This window comes from Talpa occidentalis, unplaced genomic scaffold (assembly GCF_014898055.3).
Source record: "Talpa occidentalis isolate TD23 unplaced genomic scaffold, MPIMG_talOcc4v2.1 talOcc4.3, whole genome shotgun sequence".
In the NCBI taxonomy this organism is placed as follows: Eukaryota; Metazoa; Chordata; class Mammalia; order Eulipotyphla; family Talpidae; genus Talpa; species Talpa occidentalis.
The window spans coordinates 34,361,429-34,385,917 of record NW_023603184.1 but is presented as its reverse complement, the minus strand read 5'-3'; the positions used below and the strand labels follow the sequence as shown (position 1 = coordinate 34,385,917).

The 24,489-nt window shown below is 39.5% G+C and overlaps 2 protein-coding genes across 4 annotated transcripts in view; both read left to right on the top strand.

Annotated features, from left to right (window-relative positions):
• LOC119255532 (olfactory receptor 2AG2-like) overlaps positions 1-24,489 on the top strand; it is a 50,119-nt gene that overhangs the window by 11,585 nt on the left and 14,045 nt on the right. Inside the window, exons 2-3 of one of the 3 annotated variants that reach the window (XR_008553493.1) lie at positions 13,339-13,547; positions 14,318-14,558. The exons of 1 other annotated variant lie outside the window; for it this stretch is intronic. The gene's annotated coding sequence lies outside the window, so the exon portion shown is untranslated. Of the gene's footprint in view, positions 1-13,338; positions 13,548-14,317; positions 14,559-24,070; positions 24,107-24,489 lie in introns of those variants that run through there. One more of the 3 variants, XM_037522769.2, reaches the window with a different exon arrangement.
• On the top strand, positions 13,517-23,991 carry LOC119255534 (olfactory receptor 2D3-like). Its single transcript, XM_037522771.2, has 3 exons — positions 13,517-13,547; positions 18,528-19,484; positions 23,954-23,991. The coding sequence occupies exon 2, from the start codon at positions 18,548-18,550 to the stop codon at positions 19,469-19,471; it is 924 nt and encodes a 307-aa protein (XP_037378668.1). The 5' UTR covers positions 13,517-13,547; positions 18,528-18,547; the 3' UTR covers positions 19,472-19,484; positions 23,954-23,991.

The following is a 24,489-nucleotide window of genomic DNA, read 5'->3' as shown; positions in this document are numbered from 1 at the left end:
TTGAATATGATTCCTAGATTTATACCTAAAATTGGATAATTTACTGAGATGAGAGACTACAAGATGTAGGGCAGATCTGGGGATGGAGAAAGATGATTAATGCAGTTTTGATACACTGAGTTTGAGATAAATATAATGGCTAACATAAGTGCTTTGTATTTTGTAGACTCTCTTCTAAACACTTTACATGTATTATTTAATACTTAGATCAACCCTAGGAGGCAAGTAGTATTACTTGCCTAGGAGGCAAGTAGTATTATAATCAATCAACCCTAGGAGGCAAGTAGTATTATAATCTGTAGATTATAGATGATAAGTCAGAGATGTAACTTGCCCAAGGTTCTATGACAGTCTGATTCTAGAGCCAATATCTTTAACGATCATGTCAACAACTTAGTAGAGAATCCTGTTAAGCTGGTCACGCAGTCCTGTATCTAAAAACCTGTCCAACCTGAAGATTTAGATGAAGGAATCATCAGCGCATAGATAACAGTCAAAAAACCATAAAAGATTAAATGCAATCTCTTAGGGAAAATATGGGAGAGGGCTAGTAGGGGCCTTATTTATACAGAACTGATATTCAGCTATTAGGCTGTGGGATGAACTTTTCAGGTAAATTCTTTAATGACTCTCCAGGACCTCACCAAATTGTAGGACAAGGAGACAGACAGAAAGACAGTGTCACAAGTGAGGCAGAGGGGAGTGATAGAGAAACAGAGAATGAGCGGGAGGGAGGCAGAGACACACACATGGCCTGAGAGCAAGAGAAAGGAGAGGGGAAGTCAAATGGAGAAAGCAAAACCGGGAACAGAAACACTCATGAATACTAAAGGAACGTAAGAGGCCCCAGTACCCTTCTCAGTCACATGTGTTCCTGTCTCCTGCTTGTGGAAAGCAGAAAAGGGGGCCTTTTCTGCAGTAAAGCAGTAAAGACCTAACTTTACTGTGAGCCCCAGAGAGGGTGGGGGGTGAGGATACTCACCACTCAAGGCTGTGAACACTAGGTCTTCTTCTAGTTCAACTGACCAGGGAATGGAAGGTCGCTCTGGCAGGTACAAATCTGTTTGTCTTTCTGAAACCAAAGTGTAAACACCAAAAAATTAGGTGTGGTAAGACCAGCTGCACACACACCTACTCACCTGCTGAATGGAAGGTGGGGTCCAGAGCACAGATAGAGGTGTTACCTTACCCATGATTTAAAACTTTATCAAGTCCATCCCATCACTTATCAAATTAAGTCCATTTTGGAGACGGGTTGGATTCTGACTGATCAGAGTGTGATCATTTGATCATTGAATTAGGGCAAGTGGCTCGACTTTAAAGTCTTTTGTCTTCTCACTTGAGAAATGGGAATAATAGCAGTACTTATATTCTGGAATTGCTTTGAAAATTAAAAAATTTTGTCAATCATATAGCACAGTGTTTGAACCTTAATTTGTGACAGACAAAGCCTGCTATTTTTCTTTAAAAAAAATTTATTTTTATTTATGCATAGAAGAACTGGGGTATAGGCCAGAGATGTGGGAGGTGAGAGGAGTCACCAGGGACATAGTGGGGATCAGAACAGGCAGACTGACTGAAATACACTGCTGTGGGGAGCAGTGGGTGAGACAGGAGAGGTCTGCTGCACCATGTGGGTCACCTCCCTGGCCTGGGATCTAACTCATGCTGCAGTGGCTGGTGACAGCTTGATAGTACTGACTTTAACCTCTGCACCACCAGGGACGTCCACTATTATTTTTCTTCTAGAAGGTTGACTTACTGAAGGGGCCCTTTAAAGGATAAAGAGAGAGATGTCATAAGTTTACTTGTGACAGGGCGTACTGGTGATATGTTGGCTTCTTTAAGAACAGTAAATATCAGAAGAGTTGATTATCCTCAGGTGGGAATATTCTGATTTTGAGAGCTTAAAAGCAAACATTTCCCATTCTTCCCCGAGGGTTACAGAGATCAGTTTCACTCCTTGGGTAATGATGATGTTCCCGGATCCTTGAAACAGTGGGCACCAGGTAAAGAACTGGCTCCATAACCTTGAGAAGTGACCAAATATGTTAACTGACAAAGGTGGTCACTGAAAGTGACAATGGAAGCGTGTTGCTAAGTAATTCCATGCGTGCTCTTTGCTAGCCTGCCCCACACACCTACAGTGAAAGGCTCCAGTGCCAGTAGCTGCTGCTGGCTTTGGCCCGACAAGGAGAATGGGATGGCATGGCTGGTGCGCCACCTCCCTGGAGACAGACAGCTTCAGCGCCACCCTGGCCACGAGATGTCCCTTTCCTCCTGCTATGTGTGTAGTCATCTGGTTCCCATTCACTCAGTTTTCAGTTTCTAATAGCAGGGACCACTGAGGCTGAATCCCATCAAAATATCAAGATTTCTCATTTTCCCAAACCTAATGTTGCCCCTGTTCAAAGGGCAAGAGACACTAGATAACGCAGCCCATAAAAGTCAGCTTCCCATAACTTCAAGATGAGGCAGACTGAGAATGGATATGAAGGGGCAAACAGAGATAAACCAGCATCACCAAGAGACTATCCACCAGATGAAGGAGTTAAGGGAATGGAGCCTCACGCTAGACAGAAGGAGAACGAATCTGGAACAAAATAGGACACAACAGAGCAGAGATCTCCATGTTCAGAAACACTGTTTTGACTCTAAGGTGAGCTAACAGATACAGGACACAGGTAGGGAAATAAAATTTGAGCAGGCACATCAAAGGACGCATGTGTATCATAAAAAGAGTTAGCTCTTACCTGTCTCCTGCTTCTAAAAACCTTGAGTTCAAAGCAGCTTCAGTGATGCAGCAACACACACAGAACAGCAAACTCCAAAGACTCTGGCTTGCATCCTGATTTGATCTAGAAACATGTTGGCCTCAGGCCCTCATTTCATAACAAAGAAAAGATTATCAGCAGGGCAGTTACGACACAACTTCACACAACTTCAGGTATCATTCAATTAGCTGTTGAGTGAAATGGAGTATGCAGTGTAGATGAGATAATGATCAAAGCTTATTCCAAATACTGAATATCCTTTCATAGACCTATTTCTTTACTTTTATAGCTATACTTCCTCTAAGGGGACCTTAAGACAACTTAAAAGAGAATTTTGTCTGTAAAAATACATAATTTATAAGTAGAGCAAAAAAGGAGGAAAAAAACAGGCACAGGGAAAATGGTGCCTCAGTGATTCATCGTGGCTTATAAGCCAACCCCAGACATTTCATTTGGCTCATGCATCTTTAATTTGTATGAGGACAAGTCCGTGCTGCTTAAAGACGTTGATACTCTGGCTTCAGAAGTTGTGGAAGCCCAATAAGAGCTGTACAGGGAAAGCTGGCTGGTCATCCTACTTTCCTTCCATGAGACTTCTCAACATGGACTAGTTTGAGCTTCTTAGCATGGTTACCTCAGGATGGCTGGATTTTTCACACAATATCTCAGTGCAGGCAGCAAGGTCTTTCATGGCCTAGCCTGCGATGGCATCACGGTCACTTCTTACCTGCTCTATGGTTGCACAGGCACAACCATTGAGCACGTGACAACAGACCACACCCGGCCTATGTATTGAGAGGCATGGATCGTGGCGCAGGGCATTCTAGAGGTGGGGTGACTTAGGTGGTTCTAGAAATTTGGCTAAAAATATATGGAGTAATGGCATATCTGCTTGTTATGAGTGGGTCACCAACACATTCAATTAGTAACACGTTTTATGTGCCAGCCTTTGTTTTAAGGATTTTGCATTGAAGATTCATTTTACTCACAAAGTAGCCCTAGGAGGTAAATACTATTAATACCTCCATTTTGGAGATGAGGAAGCTAAGGCACCGAAAGCTTATGTCAATTGCCTCAACTCAACAGACCAGGACATGGTAGTTTGGGATTAACATTCAGACAGTTGGGTTTCTAAGTCTAAGTTCTTAGTTACAAATTTTTCTAGAAAAGAAAAATGGAAAAGACCTGCAGTTCTACAATTCAATGTTCTTAAGATTTAAAAACTGTTCAGTAGACCATAGCTCTGCAGCTCTGGTCCAGTTAGCGAGCTGGGCGACAGAGAGTGACAACCTTACACCCACACTCTGCACTGTCATGTCACCTGTGAGTGTGAGCTGATACGTTTTCCAGTACTGGGAAGAGCTAATGGAGTGTATTTCCCTTAAACAAGTTCTGAAACACGTTGTTTCTTTAACCTGAATGTTTGATAAATCTAAATGGCCAAATCCTTGAGAGTTAGTCCCTGGGAAACAGGACCCGATTTGTTCTGACTTCTCAGTGGGAACAGGCTATTGACACTGGGGACACTCACCACTGGGTTCAGACTGAATATTGCCCACCTCCATGTCTTCAACCACTGGCATCTGAAAAGGCATGATGGACAGTTGTTCTCATTTCTGTGGCTTCTCCCCTTGCGTCAAGCTTTTATGTATGAGGCATGAAAGCAGGGATTTTTATAAATAAACAAGGACAATAGAAGATGTGGTTCTGGGTGAATGTGCTTCCTTCACATTCACACTACCAGCGCTACCACTCCTTTCCCAGCAGTTGTGTGTGTGTGTGTGTGTGTGTGTGTGTGTGTGTGTGTGTGTGTGCGCGCTATCTCAATTCAGCCCACATTCAAGCAAGTTGCAGCTCCTCTTTGGCGTCGGGGAATTCCACAGAAAGCTTCTTTAGACCTGCCAAAACTTGCTTGGGATCTATACTTACTCTGATAAGTGACATCAAAATATGAGAATTCAGGAAGGACTTGCTGTCTCCTATAATAATCAACCCCCACTTTTCTTCTTTGCATCCCTCATCCTTCACCCACAAGAAAAGAACAGCCAAAGGCCCCACTAGCCCTCAGCCTGAGCTTAGTCTGGGTGGAGTGGACTGGTTCTTAACTGCTCCATTGCACTTTGTGTTAATAAAATGTGTAATTCAATTTTTAAAACCTTTTCATACGATTGGAACTGGAGAATAGATACTCCTATTGTAAATAGTATCATATAGGCTGGGTATCATTTTAAGATAGTGAAACAGAAATCAAGGAAAGTTTTTATTTGTCCAAGTTCACAGAGCTGGGGAATGGCAGAGTTAGATAGGAATCCTCTCTCTCTTCCCCACCCCCAATGTGTTTGCCAGTGAATATCCTACCTCACTGTACTTCTAATGCCAGCGAATATCCTACCTCACTGTACTTTCTGGAGATGATGCTGACTGTGTCAGGTGTCCTAAGCAAAGACAGGATAATCAGAAATACATTCTGCAGCAGAATGAGCAGCTTAACTGGTCCTGAGCTAGAGGAGGAGATGTTGTTGAAGAAAATCAACAATAAGTGGACCTTTCAGACTTGCTGGAGGACAATTCACCCCTGGTGCTGGCCGCTGTCAGGAAGTTCTCAGGGAATTCCCCTTATGTCCTTTGGTCCCTCTGACTGGCCCAGTGCTAAATTGCAACAAGAGAGATTAACAAGGGAAAAAACATTTACCCTCATTTTCTTGGAGTTCTAAAAAATATGGAACCTGTGATCTGGCCAGCAAGGTGAGACTATACTGTTGTCAGAAGGGGACTAATAAATTTGGGAGGAGGAGACAGGACAAAGAAATATTCAAATATAAGTTAGAAAGAAATGCTGTAGGGGTTTTTGGGTAGGATTTATTTATATAGGAAAACAGACCTAGGAAGCCTGGGGTGTGAAGTCTGTTTTCCACCTTTAGGCCTAGAGAGGGAAAATTTGTTCTTGTTTTTAGGGAGACAAGTCAGGTAAGAAATCACTCTTGAGTTTTGCTATTTTTCACTAATTCATATTATATATTCATAATAATTATATAATACATATTATATATTCATAATAATAATCAGCATGCCAGACAGGTACAAACTGGTCAGCCTGTCCTTGGCCCCTACAATGCTTTGAAGCAAATTCCCCTTCGTGCTTAATTGCTGACCAAAGCAATATCCATGTCTTCTGATTGCCATCCTGCGCTGACCTGGAATATGACTTACCTCTGCGCGCTCCAGATGAGGTATCACTTCCTCCTCCTGTGCCTACCCACACAGGCACAGGAAAAGTTTCTGAAATTGAAAAAACAAAAATGCTCAGGGTCATCCTTTACCTATCCTTCTCTTATACAGCCTGTATCAAATTTATCAACAAATCCTATCCACTCTCTTAAAATTATATCCTGATGATATAATTTTAAGTGACTGCTGATCCAAGTCACCACCAACTGTAACTTGTGTGTGTCACTGTAATAACCTCCTAAGAGGTTCATGCTTCAGATAATAGTTAAATAATATTTTATAACTACAAGCCAAATCATTTCACTCCTCAAAACGTTCTTAGAAGTCATTCCTTTGCTCTGTTTTGTCATTACTATATCCCCAGCTTTTTAATAATTATTACTAAAACTCATATATTCATCCACTCATATTGTAAGTGGTTAATGAAATTCCTCCACATGCCAAGCAATGTTATGTGTACTAGGGATCAGGAACAAACTAAATGTTACAATAATTCTAATAAATCTTAGGATCTAAAAATCATTTAGTTTCCTATGGCTGCTTTAACAAATTCCCAGAAACTTGATTAAAAACAACACAGACTTACTCTCTTACTGTTCTGAAGGCCAGAAGTTCAAAGTCAGTTTCACTAGTCTAAAGTCAGTATATCAGCAGGACTGATTCCTCCTGGCCTACTCCACCTGCCAGAGATAACTCCCATCTTTGGGTCATGGTCCCTTCTTGCATCTCTGAAGTCAGCAGTATAGGACAAAGTAAGCTGGCTGTTTCTTTTTACGATAGCTGTGTTGGTTAAGTCTCAGCACTATGAAGTTCTCCAACTCCACCAGCCACTGCAGCAGGAATTTGAGCCCCCTCTAGGGGGCTGGCCCAGATGGTGCAGCAGACCTCTCCTGTCTTACCTGCTGCTCCCCTCAGCAGTGTATTTCACTAAATCTGCCTGTTCTGTTCCCCACTCTGTCTCTGGTGAATCCTCTCACTTCCTGCATCTCTGGCCTGTACCCCAGTTCTTGTATGCATAAATAAATCTTTAAAAAAAAGTTCATAACCTTATTTATGAATTTCTTATCTTTAAATTGGTATACAGGTTAGAATTTTAGAAAATAATCCATAAGGATATGTAGTTTATGTATAATAAAATTCACCTATTTAAAACATATAGCTAAATTGGTTTTGACAAATATATGCACCTATGTAACTAACTCCACAATCAAGACATACAATATTTCTCCTGCATCAGCTAATTCTCTTGTGCCACTTTGTTATCAATTCCTATACACCAGTCCCCAAGTAACTGCTAACCCAATTCATAAAACTACTAAACCAGGGCCTCCTTGGTGACACAAGTGATTAAGTCACAGCACAATCAAGCTATCACCAGCAACTGCAATCGCTGGTCAGGGAGCTAACCCACATGGCACAGCAGACCTCTCCTGTCTCACCCGCTGCTCCCCTCAGGAGTGTATTTCAGTCAATCTGCCTGTTCTGCTCCTCACTCTGTCTCTGGTGAATCCTCTCACCCCCCAGCACCTCTGGCCTATACCCCAGTTTTTGTATACATAAATAAATAAAAATAAATCTTTGGAAAAAAAAAAGCACAAAACTACTACACCAGTGCTCAAATAATTACTGGTCCTAGAATTTCATAAAAACGAAATAGGTAGTTTTTTGTTATGTGGCTGCACCACGAAGCTACACTACAGTTTATTTGCACATTTATCTGTTGTTAAACTTTTTTTTTTCAAGTTTTTGGCTAGTTTGAATAAAGCTGGGAAGAACAATTGTATTGCCAAGTTTTTGTGTGGGCAAAAGCATTTCTTTTCTCTTGGATACCTAGGAATAACACTGCTGGGTTGAATAATAAATACATGTTGGATTCCATATGCCCATGTAAAACATTGTCTCTTAAATAAAAAAGTTTGAAATCAAGGGAGACCCAGAAATTTCAATGTGTGTTTATAAACATAACATAAAAGGCTGTAGAGTACCTTATGAAATCAGAACTCATGGGAATGCACTGTTTACCTCAGCTCTCAGACTCTCATTTTTAATAACTTTCTCTTAGGGAAATTCACTGTTTGGGCCCTTGGAGAATTCAGGTTTGTATCTTTGGCAAAGGCTTAGGGTGGAAAAATCTTCTTCTGAGTGTTAGGAATAAAAATCCAAGGAGATGGCCAAGTGGGATTTGGATCTGTAGGCTGCAGATCTCACCATCCTGTGCACAGTCCGTGACACCCCTCACCAGTGATTCCCCGGCTCTGGGTGTGTCTCAGCTCGGCCCAGCAGGTGAGAGGAGAGAATGTGTCCAGGTGCTACATTTCTTCAGGGGCTGAAGCAGGGTTTGTAAAAGAATTGGTCTGGTGGGACGGGGTCAGGGAAAATTGGTTTTTTATCTTGACAACTATATTTTTTGGGAGGGAGGAGTACTTATCTTGAACCCTCCTTACATAGACCTCAAGAAATCCTGCTCCAAGTTACCTGAAGTTACCTTGGTCCCTAAAATCTCCAGGACAATAACCTTATCTCCCAACAACTGAATTCTGCCAGATGCTCCCTGCCATTTGCTGACTGTGCTTCCCAACCCCTTCACTTGTCCCATTACCACAGGCAGACTACTGGGACATCTGGTCTTTTGATCTTGAAAATACCTTGGGCAAAAAAGAGATAAATATGACATCTATTTGAGGAATTTTGCCACTGTAAGACCCAATACCTTGCTCTATTAAAACATGCAGACTTTACTCTGGTTTCATGTAGAAAGTAAAGAGTTTGTTCAATTTATCATCTATGCTTCTTGAGCTAAGGTAGGAAGAAAAACAGTGGTTTTGTCAACTTTCCAGATGAGGTTATGCAGAGTGTGTATGCTGAGAAAAGTGAAGAAAAGAGAAAAATGCCAATATTAAATGATGGACAGAAGAAAAAACACAATAAAAGAAAAGGAGAGGTCATTAGAGAAAAAAAGGAATACGGGAAGACAAGGGAGAACAGATTCAAGAGTTTCCATAGTTTCTATTATGACAGAAATCATGCCAAATGACCAAAAGTAAAATCAATGTGTTTGGCTATTGAAATGTCACTTTGAACTGTGTAAAAACAGATTCCTTAGAAAGATTAAAAAAAAAAAAACTCAAAAACCACATTATTTTGAGAAGTTTAGAGTGAAGGGTAAGATGATAAATATATTTACTCCTCTGTAAGAAGGAACAACCAATAGCACAGGAGATGTGGAATTCAAAGGAAAAAAAAGATGTAATGGCTGTTGAAGAAATAATCAGAGAAGAAATATGTATTAAGAGCACGGGGAAATATCATTATTATAGCTAAAGCAATTCTTCCTCCGAGAGGAAAAGGTGTATACAAGAGGTTTGCAGGGATGTGGGTCTCAAGAGGTGTGTGATTGAACCAATTTATATTAAGGTCTTTAATTTCTCTCTGATATAATCAGAGAGAAAATCCTGAGTGATTAAGATTGAACTGGATTGGATTAAAGCAGGGAACTTGAGACAATAATCTTCCTAACTATGAAGCAGATATTAAAAGGGCACTAGGAAAAAGGAAAGAAAGGAGGCCAAGAATAGTGGAGAGAGAGAATATAGAGGATGCTCTAACATAGTTGAAGGCATAAAAGATGGAGGCAAACAAGAATCAGGCATAAAGAAATTCTGTTTGTATTGTTGTCTCTAAATGACATACACACACAACAAAAGAAGTTTCATACCTTTGAATGCTATCCATTTTTTAAAAGTAATGTGGATTTCTTGAGGAATTTGATTTTAGAATATGGTACCTGGTGATTACCTATTGAATAAGGAAAGCAACCAATGTGTAATCACATGTCTATTTTTTTTATGGCTAGTAGAGTAGGTATCATAATTATTATTTTTTCTTATCTCAAGTCCAAAAGAATACATTTATTCTTGCATTTTTATATCTGATTTTTGACATAAATTATAGTTCTATCTGCAATGTATTTTGGTTCTATATTATGATGCAGTGATGTGCCTTTTACTTTTATGAGTGAATAATGAAATAAATTAAGCTATTTATTTAATAATTCTTCCTTTCCCAACTGAACTGAAATGCAACATAATCATTTATTATGTTTTCGTATCCAATTATATCACATTATCTTAATGGAATTCCTGATATATAGAACCAACCTTGCATTTCTGGAATATATCTTACTTGTAATGATGTCTTATTTTCTTGATGTGGTATTGATTCTGCTCATTAATATTTTGAAACACTATTTATAATTATATTTTGAACTTCATGGATTTGGGATAGGTCCCCATTTAAGGGTATGCCAGAGTGAAGAAGTAAAATTTCTGTAATGGATAGTTCTGTCTTTGGTTTAGTTCATATGAAGTGGGGGAAGAGATTCTATGCCTTTTGATTTTTAGTTCTTTTTTTTTTGTCTTGCAGTGACTCTTAAGTTTTGTAGCTTCCCGTCTTTATCCTTCACTTCTAAATCACAAGGTTGCCTCTTTCCTAGAAATTATGTTTTTCCAAGACTGTTACTTTGCACCACATAAATTCTTAACCTCTTCCCTCTAGTGACTGCTCTGATCTTTCAGGCCTCTTTTTCAGTTTTTTCACACTTAGGGACTTTTCTGGTGATGATTATATATCTTGAGTGTTCTACTAGCTTCTCTTTTCTTTTTTCTATTCAGTTTTCACTGGACTACTATAGCTTTCTAAAAAGCGTTGCATCAGTTATATGAGCTTCCTGGAATTTTGAGGGAAGTTTTTCTCCCTAGTTCAGGTAATTAAAATGGGTGCATTCTCTTTTTTCCCAAAAATAAGCTCATTTTTTGGCCTCCCTGGTGGTGCAAGGGGTTAAGATGCAAACTATGAAGCTGTCTGCAGCCACTGCAACATGATTATGCTCCCTGGCCCACCAGGGAGCTACCCACATGGTGCAGCAGACCTCTCCTGACTCACCCGCTGCTCCCCTCAGCAGTGTATTTCAGTCAATCCTCCTGTTTTGTTCCCCACTCTTGTCTCTGGTGAATCCTCTCAACCCCCGCACCTCTGTCCTGTACCCCAGTTCTTGTGTGCATAAATAATAAATAAATCTTAAAAAAAACTCATTTTTGTGTGTTTTTAAAATTAATTTTTGCAAGAGCACAGTTCTATTAAAAATTAATTTTTGTTGGGCCTCCCCGGTGGCGCAGCGGTTGAGCGCTGGGTTGCGAAACTGCGCGCGGCCTCTGCGGCGCCGGTTCGATCCCCGGCTGCTCCCCGGCCACCGGAGGAGAGACCCACATGGCGCGCAGGCCTCTCCTGCCGCCCGCTGCTCCCCTCAGCAGTGTACTTCGGTCCTTCTGCCTGCTCTGCTCCCCGCTCTGGCTCTGGTGAATTCTCTCACCCTCCCGTGCTTCTGACTGTACCCAGTGCATGTATAAACAAAAACAAACAAACCAGCAAACAAATAAATAAAGCATGCCTCTATTAAAAAAAAAAAAAAAAAATTAATTTTTGTTTTTATTGAAATTGAAAGATATGAGACTTAAATTTACATAGTCATCGTTGAGTTTCATATCACAATATTAAGCATCATACATTATTAAATGTTTTCATCAATTTTGAATCATTCTTAGTCATTACCTCTTTAAATGTTTCTTTCAACCTATTTTCTCCTTTTTCTCCTTTGAGACTTCAATTAAGCCTCTGTTATATTTTTCTATTTTCTTACATATCCTTATTAAATTTTTACTACTTATTTTTTGTCTTTTTGTCCCTTAATCTGAATATTTCTTCTTACCTGTCTTTTTTCATGCTAGTCCTCTCTTCATCTGCATTTGATATATTGTTAAGCCACCTTTTGTATTCTTATTTTAGTAATTATATTCTGTAGCTATAAAATTATTTGCTCTCAATGGTTTTCCATTCTATGATTAAGTTCTCTAATCTATTATCTAATATTGTAGATATCATTCAACTCACAATATTTGAAATATTTTGGCTGGATAGCAGAAATTGAATTTCTCATGTTGGTCCTGTTCGCTCTTTCTCTCTTCCTCCTCCTCCCTCCTTCCTATATTTTTTGGTTTTTTAAAAGAATTATTTATTTATGCATACAAGAACAGGGGTACAGGCCAGAAGTGTGCAGGGTAAGAGGATACACCAGAGACAGAGTGGGGAGCAGAACAGGCAGCTCGACTGAAATACACTGCTGAGGGGAGCAACAGGCAAGACAGAAGAGGTCTGCTGCGCCAAGTGGGTTGCTCCCTGTCTGGGGATCGAACTGGTTCTTCAGTGGCTGTGGATAGCTTCAGTGGCTGCAGATAGCTTCACAGGCTGCGTCTTCACCCCTTGCGCCACCAGGAAGGCCCCCTTCCTCCCTATCTTTTAAGAAGTAGATCTTTGGCTTATACCATGGTATGTATGACTTACACTCTTATTTGATGAATCTAGGAAGTTGTGCTTGAAATATAATAAAGCTAACTTAAAGTTTTGCAAATGTTAGCTTCTCTGAGAGGGTTTATTTTGGTTCTGCCAAGGAACTTGGAAAAGAGCAGTTTGTTTTATGCAAATCAGAGGCTCTTTTGATTTAAACTAGATGATTTATATATTTCCATTTCATACATACACCCTTCCCATTCTAAGAGTGCAAAACTTCAGATATCCCAGCAAAGACCTAAGGTATTTATCAGCATCACATTTGGTAAGCCTTAAATTAAAATTTTTATCCCCCTCACTATTGTTATTTTAAGACTGCTACAAATTTTTCAACTTTTTAGTTCTTTAGCCCCCTACTTTCTGCTGAGTGTATTAAAGTCTTTGCTGTTTCTTTACCATCCACACATGCTTTATGAGGAGAAAGAATGCTGATGTCTAGGCTATTCATGCTTCATTTTTCCAAGATCTTTGTCCCTGAAGGTCTCACTGGACTTACCATTTGTTTTCAGTGGGAAAGTTGGTTTAAAATAAGTATTCCACAATGATTAAAAATATATATTCCATTCTATGTATATTCTATATTCCTGAAATGATGGTACCATATTCTTATCCCTAAATGTTCAAAAGTACCTATATTCCTTGGTAAAACCCTACTTAGTTATCAATAAATGTCTAAGTCATCTCATTTGCTGCTATTAGATCTGCAATTGTAGCATTTATGCAAGCATAGATTTTTGCATCTATGATTTCAGGTGAAAGTTTTGTCATCGTGTGTATTCTCCTTATCAGATTTTTTACACTAGAGACTGGTACATATTGTAAAATAAAATGGAGAATATACAAATAAATGGGATATTTGTTGACTATCTTTTTAATATCTTTTTTCTTTTCCTGAAAATTTCCTCATTTCTTTTATGGATACATATTTTTGCAGGGAACACGACTCTGCTACGTCAGTATCTTTGGTGGGAATGCTATTGCAAAGAAACTTTATTTTTACTGTTAGATGTGAGCAAGAGACCATGTAGCCCCATAGCTGCTAGGATGAGGTTGACTGATGAAGAAAATGTGGAAGGCTGTAAAGAAATGTGTTCAGTGTTTGGATTGAGCCTCACCTGGAGTCAGCCCTGCTATGGATTGTAGGTAATTTCAGTTCCCATTGTTTTTTTAATTTGTAATTTGTATGAAGACATCTTTTTGCTAAGCAAGTTGGATTTTCTTTTACTTACAAACATTCTAATAATAACAAATTTGATATTAAAGAGGGGTATTGAAAGTAACAAGATGGTAAAATATAGAATTAATTGAGTCAAATAGGAGAAAGCAAGGAACTCTCATTCTGAGTTGGAAAAACCACTTGTTAGGTTAATTGGTAGCATAAATACTTTGCCTTTGAGTATCTGGGAACTTTTCTGAGTCTACTTTCTGAGGCTACAACTTAATTATGGGAAATGTTAGAAGAAATTCAATTATGTTAAATTGTTGGTAGCATCTATAATTTTTATAAAGATTTATTTCTCCCCCCTCCTCCCCATCTTCCTTTGCTTTCTTCTTCTTTAAAGATTTTTGTACCCAGAAAATTTCAAAACATAAAATCCTAAGTAAGCCATAGTTAATTCATTTAGACATTTTATTGTGCATCATTTACTAAAAGAACATTTTTTTCCCCTGAGGCAACATAATTTTACTTGCCAAATATTCTATTTTAAAGTATACTTTTCACTTAAAGCATACATATCTACAGGGAAGTACACAACTGTCAGTGCAGAGTGCAATGAATTTTGCATCATGAGCACAACCTGTGATTAGCACACATTTTAAGAAATAAAATTATCCACACCCTAGAAACGCTCCCTTTCTTTTTCCCTTATCACTACAACCTATTAAGAGTACTTTGCCATGGTCCTCCCCAGTGGCACAGAGGTTGAGTGCTGGATTGTGAAGCTGCCCGCAGCCATTGCTGAGCTGATTCGATCCCCGGCTGCTCCCCGGCCACCAGAGGAGGGTCCCACATGGCACGCAGACCTCTCCTGCCGCCCGCTGCTCCCCTCAGCAGTGTACTTCGTCAGTCTGCCTGTTCTGCTCCCCGCTCTGGCTCTGGTGAATTCTCTCACCCTCCTGGCTTCTGATTGTGTGCAGTGCTTGTACAAATAAATAAACAAATAAATCTTAAAAAAAAAAGAGTACTTTGCGAGAGAGTTTATTTTTAAAGAGAAACATACCGAAAAGATAAGAGGAAAGAAAATGGTAAAGAGAGGTCTGTCTATGGTCTACAATCCTGGTACTCAATATAGATAACTCCATCTTCATTCAAAATACTTGAACAAGACTGAGTTAACTAACCAGCAAATTTAGTTTACTTTTATCCCCATTGCCAGAATGAGAAGTCCCAATCAGGCTGAATTTCAAAACTCATGGTAGAAAACTTGATTAAATATGTTCTGTCTTTCCTTTTATATATGAGCAAGACAGTAACAGTGGGAGCCTGTTATAATAATTTTAGATTTATAATTGGATCATCTTGAAGATTAAGGTGATTCTAGAATGGTAAAATTTTAAATGAACAAAGAAAGAAACTTGGACTTCTTTTCATGTTTAATCATCAGATAAATCCTATTCTGAATCTAGTCCTTCCTTTGGATTTGTCCATTATGAAAGCAGTAAACTTATTTTCAAAAAGTTTCAAATGGATTTATTGTTACTTGGAACTTCCAACATTTTTTTAATCCCTTGGTATAATTTAAATAATAAGAAATATCTATTCCATGTTTATATAGAATGTATTTCTAAAACCTTAGGTGCCATAGCTTTGTCAATTTTAAATATTTTAAAATGAAGTTTTACCTATGCTTGTTAGTCTTTTTATCATTGTTTTATTCAAAGTTGCTAACTTAGAACTTTAAGAAATTGTTTATTTCTAGGAATTAAATTTATTTTCCTAAATGTGTCCATAAAATTGCCTTATAATTTTTAAAGCATACTCCATTAACAGATATATTTATTGTGACCTGTTCTAGTTTTCTTTCTCTGGCTTTCTTACCTAACTAAACTCTTAGAATATAATATCAATAGACCCTTAACAATTTGATTTTACAGAAAAAAAAACTTGTAAAGCAGAAGTAGGAAGGAGATTGGGATAAGCATAGTGTAAGCGTTGTATATTCAACCAGGGAATTTGGAGTTTATTTAACTGAGTAGAGGAAACCATTCACTTTGGAAGATTCATCAGTTAGTGGAGTATAAGACATATTAGGGTATGGGAACAGGTAGCAAGGTTTTTAAAGAATACAAGCATAACTGAATGAAGTACTGCAAGTAAGACTGACAATGGCAATGAAGAGAAAGATGAGTCAAAGGTTATGAACTAATGCAATAATCTTAGTTTTAAAAGTAAATTTATGGCAACTGTATCGTCACCAATGACAAACTGACCTCTGCTGCATTTTGGCCCTGCTGGCCTGTATCTGCTTGACCCTCCTTAAATCTGATTATTTGTTCTGGATCTTGAATCCTCTAATTTCAACAAAAATTCCTCCCTAAATTTAAATGATTTGGCTGGAATCTTACTTCATGCTTAGTTCTTTTCAGGTAATTTTCTAATTGACATTTTTCACCTCAGCCAATTTTATGAACCAAGACTTTCATAAATGAACATGTTTGAGATTGATAATTTCCTCTGTCTCTTAAGCATTGCTTGGATTTCCTGTGCCTACATGATTGGATTTTTCAGTACTAATTGCTGCTGTTGGAAATGAGACTGAAATTAGATTGAAGCTTTGAAAATTCAGATGCTAGAACAGGCTCTAGGGTTTTGAACTCCAATACAGATCATTGACATCAGTGGATTACCAAGTTACTCAACATCTTTATTCTTTAATTTCTTTACCTGTACAATAGATATTTGAAAATATACTTTTTAATAAGATTTTTTTAAATATTAAATAAACTGAGAGTACTTAAAAGAGGGCCAGACACATAGCAAACACTAAATACGTGTTAGTCATCATCTGAATGCCTGGCTGAAATGGCAACCCTGCCATATTGCCTTCATCAGGTCCCAACACAGGTCCCGTACTTTCTCTCTTAGTGTAGGTCCCCATAAGCAGAGGCTAAGAAAAGAGTTTGGATGCAGGTAGTTTATATGAAAAGTGATTCCAGGAAGATGTAAGGAAACAGTAACAGTGAGATAAGAACCAACTAAATACCAATAAAGTGTGACTTGTTGAAGTTGTTACACTAGACCATGTATTCTTAGTGGGGCCAATATAGACCCCAGATTAGTCATCATGAATGTCATCATCTATTGAAGGAGAAATATTAAATATTGCAATGATTTGTGGTCCTCCAAAGGGCTACAGTACATAAATAGATATACAATATATCTGTTCCATTAAAATTTCATGAGGGATAGTGATTAGGAAAAAACTTTATTAAAAAAGTGCCTTGGGGAAAATAACAATAATAACAATAGTAGTAGCAATAAACAGCAGAGATAATGAGTGTTTACTCCATAGAGTTCAACCGCTAAGAAGCATAAAAAATGCCTCCCAGAAGTTCTGGTGCCTTTATTCATCAACTCATTTCTCATTAGTTAAACGTTGCCATTAACTTACCCATAATTCCAATGCCCTGATCAGAGTAAGGAAAGACAGTTACGGAGTCCTGGGGCAGAATGTCAGCAGTGCCAGTTGTTCAGTACTGTCTACCACAGCTAAAACAGGTCAAAGGCGAGCTTGTATTGTAGGGCTGTAAAACCTACTAATATTCAATTTGGAAGTTTAAGTTTCTGATTTCTGAATCCTGGCTTCTTTTACTAGAACAAAGTTCTGGACATCAAACTTCATTATGTTACATTTCTGAAGTCACTTTTTTTTTAAAAAAGATTTATTAATACAAGAACTGGGGTACAGGCCAGAGGTGTGGGAGGGTGAGAGTATTCACCAGAGACAGAGTGGGGACCTGAACAGACAGACAGATGGACCAAAAACATTGCTGAGGGGAACAGCGGGCAAGACAGGAGAGATCTGCTGCACCATGTGGGTATCTCCCTGGCCTGCTGGGAATCAAACCCACACTGCAGAGATTGCGGGCAGCTGCACAGCATGTGCTTAACTAGCTGCGCCACTGGGGAGGCCCTGAAGGTTGGATTATGACCCTTGGATAAAAGTTTCTCCTTCCTTCATTTACTGTTCAAATGGCTACTTAAGAACTTTGGGCCTCCCTGGTGGTGCAAGGGGTTAAGTCTCAGCACTGTGAAGCTACGGCAGCTACTGCAGCAAGAGTTAGATCCCAGCCAGGGAGCTAATCCACACGGCGCAGAAGACCTCTCCTGTCTCACCTGCTGCTCCCCTCAGTAGTATATTTCAGTTAATCTGCCTGTTCTGCTCCCCACTCTGTCTCTGGTGAATCCTCTCACCCCCATACCTCTGGCCTATAGCCCAGCTCTTGTATACATAAATAAATAAAATAAATATATTTTTTTAAAAAAGAACTTCTTTATAAAAACACTGTGGGGGGGGGTGGGGAACCGCAAGAACTAACAGATACAATTTATCTGCTTGATTCCCAAGTCAGATTTGACACTCTTACTCTATTATGGACAAACTTGCCATTGGCCTCTTTGTTTTGATTTTGAAATATAAAAGCAAAAGTGCTTTTTACTAACTAAACAAGTTCACCACATTTCTTTTTTTTTGTGCTTTTTAATTTTATTTAATTTTATTTTTTTTAATTTTATTTTTATATTTCCCATACAATTGCATCACCACATTTCTGACTGCCAACTCAGGTAAATACAAAGTACTACCTTAGAAGAAAAATATAAAATTGAACCAAAGACAATTTCCCTAATACATCTTTATAATAATTTACTAACACATAAATATGTAGGCATTGGGATTAGTCAAAAAAGCTATAACAAATGTTATATTCAGTCTATGAAGTACATTAAGCATAAAAAAGTTTGCTTTAAAACCCATGTAAACTGTAGTATGCCTTCTAAGACGTCACCTCATAGGAAGCAGTTAAAAGGCAGCAAACAGGTAATCTTGTTAACGCTGTACTTGCTTAAAAGCTTATTGAAATCAAACATTCAAAATGTATTTATTCTCTTTCTGATGACAGCTGAACAGGAATAAATATCAATGGAAGAAGGAAATCAAACTTCCGTGACTGAATTTATCTTGCTGGGACTTTCACAAGATCCAAAGATCCAGAGCTTGCTCTTCTGTATTTTCCTGATCATCTACCTTCTCTCTGTACTTGGAAACCTGCTCATAATAATCCTGATCCAGATTGACTCTCGACTTCACACTCCCATGTACTTCTTCCTCAAAAACTTGTCTTTTGCTGACCTCTGTTTCTCTACAAGCATTGTCCCCCAGATGTTGGTGCACTTTCTTGTAAAAAAGAAAAGCATTTCTTTCATTGGATGTTCACTGCAGATAGTGGTCTTCCTTCTAGCAGGCTGTACGGAGTGCGCCCTGCTTGCGGTGATGTCCTATGACCGCTATGTGGCTGTCTGCAAGCCCCTGCACTACTCCACCATCATGACCCAGAAGGTTTGTGTCCAGCTGGCCATGGTGTCCTGGATTAGCGGGGCATTTGTATGTTCAGTGGACAGTGGATTTACACTGTGTCTCCCCTACCAGGGACAGAATGTAATTAACCATTATTTTTGTGAACCTCCCGCTCTCTTGAAATTGGCTTCAGCAGACACCTATAAGGCTGAAATGGCTCTCTTTTCAATGGGGGTGGTCATCCTCTTAGCTCCTGTCTCCCTCATCTTTGTCTCCTACTGGAATATCATCTCCACTGTGATCCGGATGCAGTCAGGGGAGGGGAGGCTCAAAGTGTTTTCTACCTGTGGCTCCCACCTGACTGTTGTCGTTCTCTACTATGGCTCTGGAATATTTGCCTACATGAGACCAAATTCCAAGACCATGAGTGAAAAGGATAAGGTCATCTCTGTGTTCTATTCAATTATGACATCTATGTTGAACCCCATCATTTACAGCTTGAGGAACAAGGATGTGAAGGGGGCTTTCAGGAAGCTAGCTGGAAAATAGCCCATCTTCAGAGGTGATGATTCATGACATTTTTTTTTTAAGCGCTTGGAGCATTGTGATGGACAAGAGTAACTCTACTCTCCTCATCCTTTCCTTTCCTTGCTTTATTTGCTTCAGTTGATTTTCTGCTCCACAAATGCTCATTAATGCCTGTTCTGTGAAAGCGCTGTGCCCAGAGCCTCACACATGAGTAAAAATTAGTGCCTTCCTTAATGGAACTTGAGTTACACACAACTTAAGGTTGTGTGTAACACACATATAGATAGAATGGTTTTTAAAAGTTAAATAAAGGAAGAGTATTTAAGATAAAAAAACTGGATATCAAAAATAGGGACATATCTTATTTCAAGATCAGGAACATTTCATGAAAGTGACTCTACCAAAATGAGATTGGTTTTTTTAGTAGGATGCATGACTCAACAAACAGCAATGGGGCAAAGAAGATGAAAAAAGATGATTATTTTAGAAACAAAAATAGAAATGGGTAACTGGGAATGTGTTAAATGGAAAGGAATATGTGGTAAGAAACAAAGCTGATCAACAAATTATGCATGGTCTTGTCACAAGATCAACTAGTTTGTAGCATATTCCATGGAGGTTCTTTGTGTACCAGGTTAATCAGTTTGCCCTGTAGGCTAAATTGAGAATGATCTGTTCATGCCTTCTCTTTAGAAGTTTCATTCTGAAAGACAATGACTGAATGGAAAATTAACCTTGGCAATTTGTATGATCACAAAATCATAATTCATCAAAGGATTTATGTTCTATATAGTCTGTTAGAAGCTACAGATCTGTGATATTCAGTATCTGAAATGAAGTTTTCATTATATTTAAAATTTTTAAGTTTGAAGGGAATCTTATTGACTGTATTATCTAACTATATAATGCTCTATTCTGTGTGATTTTCTTAATTAGCACTGACTTGCTGAGTCCAATGTATTAAAATGCCAGTGAGGTCTACAGTTATCATGTTCCAGACACTAATTTTTCCTGGGATGACTTTCTTTTCTTAAAAGTATAAATCTCATGCTACATCCAGTCACTAGCACTCGTATGTCCTTTCTCAGAATGTTTTACCAATCCAGTCTCAGTGCCTCTGACATACTCAATATTGCCAGTTCATTCGTAACACAATTGTCAGCTCTCCAGAGGCCTTTTCCAAGCATCCAGTCTAAGGTAATACCCTTTCCAGTCTCTCTATATTTCCATAATTATATTTATGTGTTTATAGAACTGCTATCTCAGACATTATCTTCTTTATTCATTTGGAGACATCCTGAGTAAAGCCAACTTCAAAGCTATAATTACTTTAAGATGGAATGATGAAATTAAAAAAGAACCTTTCAAGATCTATCAAGAAAATCTGGGGTCTCCCTGGTGGCTCAGGGTTTAAAGACACAGCACTATCAAGCTATCACCAACCACTGCAGCAGGAGTTCGATCCCTGGCTGGCCAGGGAACTAACCCATATGGGGCAGCAGGCCTCCCCTGTCTCACCCACTGCCCCCCTTCTGGTGAAACCTCTCAACCCTCATACCTCTGGCTTACACCCCCTTGTATGCATAAATAAATACATCTTTAAAAAAAAAAGAAAATCTGGACACAGTTATAAATATAAGAGATAGATTTAAGAAATAAGGAGTATTCTATAGTCACAAATACAAAGAGATAGTCAAGAAGGATGAGGGCTGAAAGTAGACTTCATTGAAGAGGAAGAGATATTGGATAGGTGCCTTGAGACAGTGATTTTTATTAGTTATTTTTAAGCCATGATTGAGTCACTTCCTGTTGGGAATAAAATTCCTTATTTATAAAATCAATATGGGATTAAATTAGGTAATGTTTACATTTTCTTCCAGTTCTAATACAATATGATTAAGTCCCAAGTGGTTCTTTAATAAGTCAGAAGCTTAAATAAATATTGTTGAAATGATATTGACTAAGTATTCAGTTATCATTGAATTTGTTATTAGGCCATTGGTGAGCTTGACAAGAGACTTACCAGTTGAGATGGGGTAGGAGATAGAGATTAGTTTGATGATTATTGGATAAAAAGTGAATGAAGCTTCAATAGCCAGGTTTCACTACCTTGGGGACAACAGAGCTATGCTCTGTCCTAAGGGGACGTTGCACTCTTATGTTATCTTATGGTCTCCTTCTGCAGTTCTTCCCAGAAGGAAATAGCCTCTTGGGAGAATAAATGTACCTTCAAAATGTTGGCCCATGGAAAAAAATTGATTTATCTCCCTGAATATATTTCTATCATCCTTCACCCATTAAGTGAACTGGGAAGCCCAAGCTGGTCTTGCTAAGGTTCTGTTTCTATATTCCTGACTAAATCAGTAGTGGTAAGCTAAAAAGGCAGCCTTCTGTCCAGATATAGTAGAGTCTTACGGAAATTATGCAATGCCACCCACTACCTCAGATTGCTTCATTTCCTCTTGACATTTATTGAACTCAAAAATGAAATAAAAGGGGGGATGTCAGGGCATTTGCCATGTTCCCTGCTCCCCTGTGCTTGAAGCCTCCTGGGTTAGCTACTTAACATGGAAGGCCAGGTAGGTTGGCGGAGGAAGGGGCTCTTCCTTATCTGGCTTTTGACTAACAGCAGGGACTTGGGGGAACTTGGAGGAGACAAATGGAGTAGAACAATGTAGATATTCTTGGAAAAAAGATTGGAAGGGACATATAGGTGAGAGATAGATGGGGAGGCTGACAATGGCAGTTACTATCTTGATTTGTATTCTTATGTCTCTCCTTTTGTCCCAGAACTGCCATGTGCTCTTTTGCCTTCTTCCTGTGGTTCCTTGCCAGAAGGTAACTTAGACCTGTGTCAAACTTTCAGGCCTCAGCAGCCCCACTTCAGGCCAACCCTGTTTGGCTACACACTTGCCCAGGAGGGATGGGTGATTTTGGGGTGTTTTATTGGGAAATTATTATTAGGAATATCCTCACTTCCCTTTCTATGCACACTAACTCTATTAATGATCTATCACACTATGAGTTTGCTTCATTTGTCTTTATGCAATGGATGGCAGGACCCCATTGTGCCACCTGTTGGGATTGGGGTTCCCTGGGTATCCCTTGGTCACACACTAGCATCATATTTAGACCAAAGATGTAAACTTTTGGGTTTGATGTCAGGGAGATGAGTTCCAAAGTGCCATTAAGAGATTTGGTACTGAAAGTGACTGATGTGTACAACGCCAAAGATAATGACTAAGTTGGGATGTTATGGAGATGGGAGCAGAGGTGGAGAGAGAGAGAAGAAGAAGGAGCAGAAGGAGAAAGAGGAAGTGGGGTGGAGAAAAGAGAGAAAAAACAGAGATAAACTCCAAGGTGAATAGCAGGCCTGCTTTCTCCTGACCCCTCGCTTTGATTTTTAGGTGACTTCCCTCCTGCTGTGTCCTCACATGGTCTTTTCTCTGTGCATTTGCACCCCTGGTATCTTTTTAATTTTCTTACAATAATAAAAGGAAAAAATATATACAACTCTGGCAGCAATCTCAGCATTTACTAGGAAAAAAAGAGTAAACAGAGGCTGAAGAATGAGGAGGGCCTGGGGGCAAAACTGGATGAGAGGTGAGAGTAGCCTGAAGTAAAACAGTGATGGGGGGAGGTGGGTGCTGAGACATCACCCCAGAGCTGTAGGCAGCAGAGCCCTCTGGGCACAAGGAGCAGGGGTATAGACACTCATGTGCACACTGGTGGCCATCACTCGAGGAAGGCAGAAGGAGAAACAAATAACTTAAAAGCACAGAAAGACCCAATAAATCAATGCATCGATGCTAACTAAAGGTCAAGGAAGGAAGACCTGATGTGAACAGAAGCAGCTGCAGAGTTCAGTTTCTAGCTGGGGGTAGGCCAGGCTAGAAGCATGAAGGACAGAGGAGGAGCAGCAGCATTTGTAGAACCAATGAAACACTTTGGACAGTGGGCTAGCAAGGTACTCTGTGATTTTTAGGTCAGTTATTGACACTACCTATTAGTCAGGCTTGTAGAAAGAGCCTCGTAAGTCCGTTTGAGGCAAAACAAGTCTTCTGGTTTCAAAACTCAGTTAGTGCATAAGGTTTGCAGGAGTGGGAGAGCAGGAGATATGCCCAGGGGATTCATTAAAATCTTGTTTCCTGGCGGTCATGTCAGCTGAGAGGATAGGGCCATGGTGCCTCCCCAAGGAAAGGGTCCCAGCTCACTGCTGCCCCAGAGGCAGAGGCTGGGCATCACAGTGTCTCCTTGGGGTACCTCCTTTCACACCTTTTAACCCAAACTTCTGCTTTGCTTTTCTTTGATCATGGACCCAAGCAGGATAGGAACACTGAATATCTGAGTACCTGGACTCAGAAACTCAGATCCATACTAAGTTGTGAGGGCTTTCTCGCAAGGTGAGTGGACAAGGGAAGATAGTGGAGACTTAATTCCCTGGGTCTCCCAGATCCTACCCAAGGTTCTCAGCTGCCTGTCTGTGTCCTTCTTTAACCCCAGAAAGGACCTGCAATGCCAGAGATTGGAGGAGTGCTGACCTCTGATGTCAGACACAGCCAGAACCCTGCTACAGCCCACCCTGCGAGGGAACAACCTCCTCTTCCTTCATCTTCCTGAACATCATCACTCTGCAAATGAATTACAGGGTGGGAGGTATGGTCTGGCAGCTACTGACATGTGCCTTCCCATCTGAGATAAGGTCTGTCTCTGCTTCAAGGAGTTTTCTGGAATCTGAAAATCTTTAGAAATTGGGTCAAGACCTTACTGCTCTGCTTCTCAGATTCTCTAGTCTCCCAGGCTTTATGGTATGTCCCCTCCTTCCACACTCAGGCACCCTGAACATGGACAAACCTACAATCCCACTCAGATTGTTTTAGCCAATGACCATGCCTGGGTTCCTGGACTCCCTGGCGCTAGCACCCTGGTAAGGTCTCAGTATTTAGCTTTGGACCTGGATTATCCTGGCCTTCATAACCTGGGGTGTGTTCCTAACAGAGCAGTACCTCAAAAAGGGTCATTTACAATCAGTTGAACTG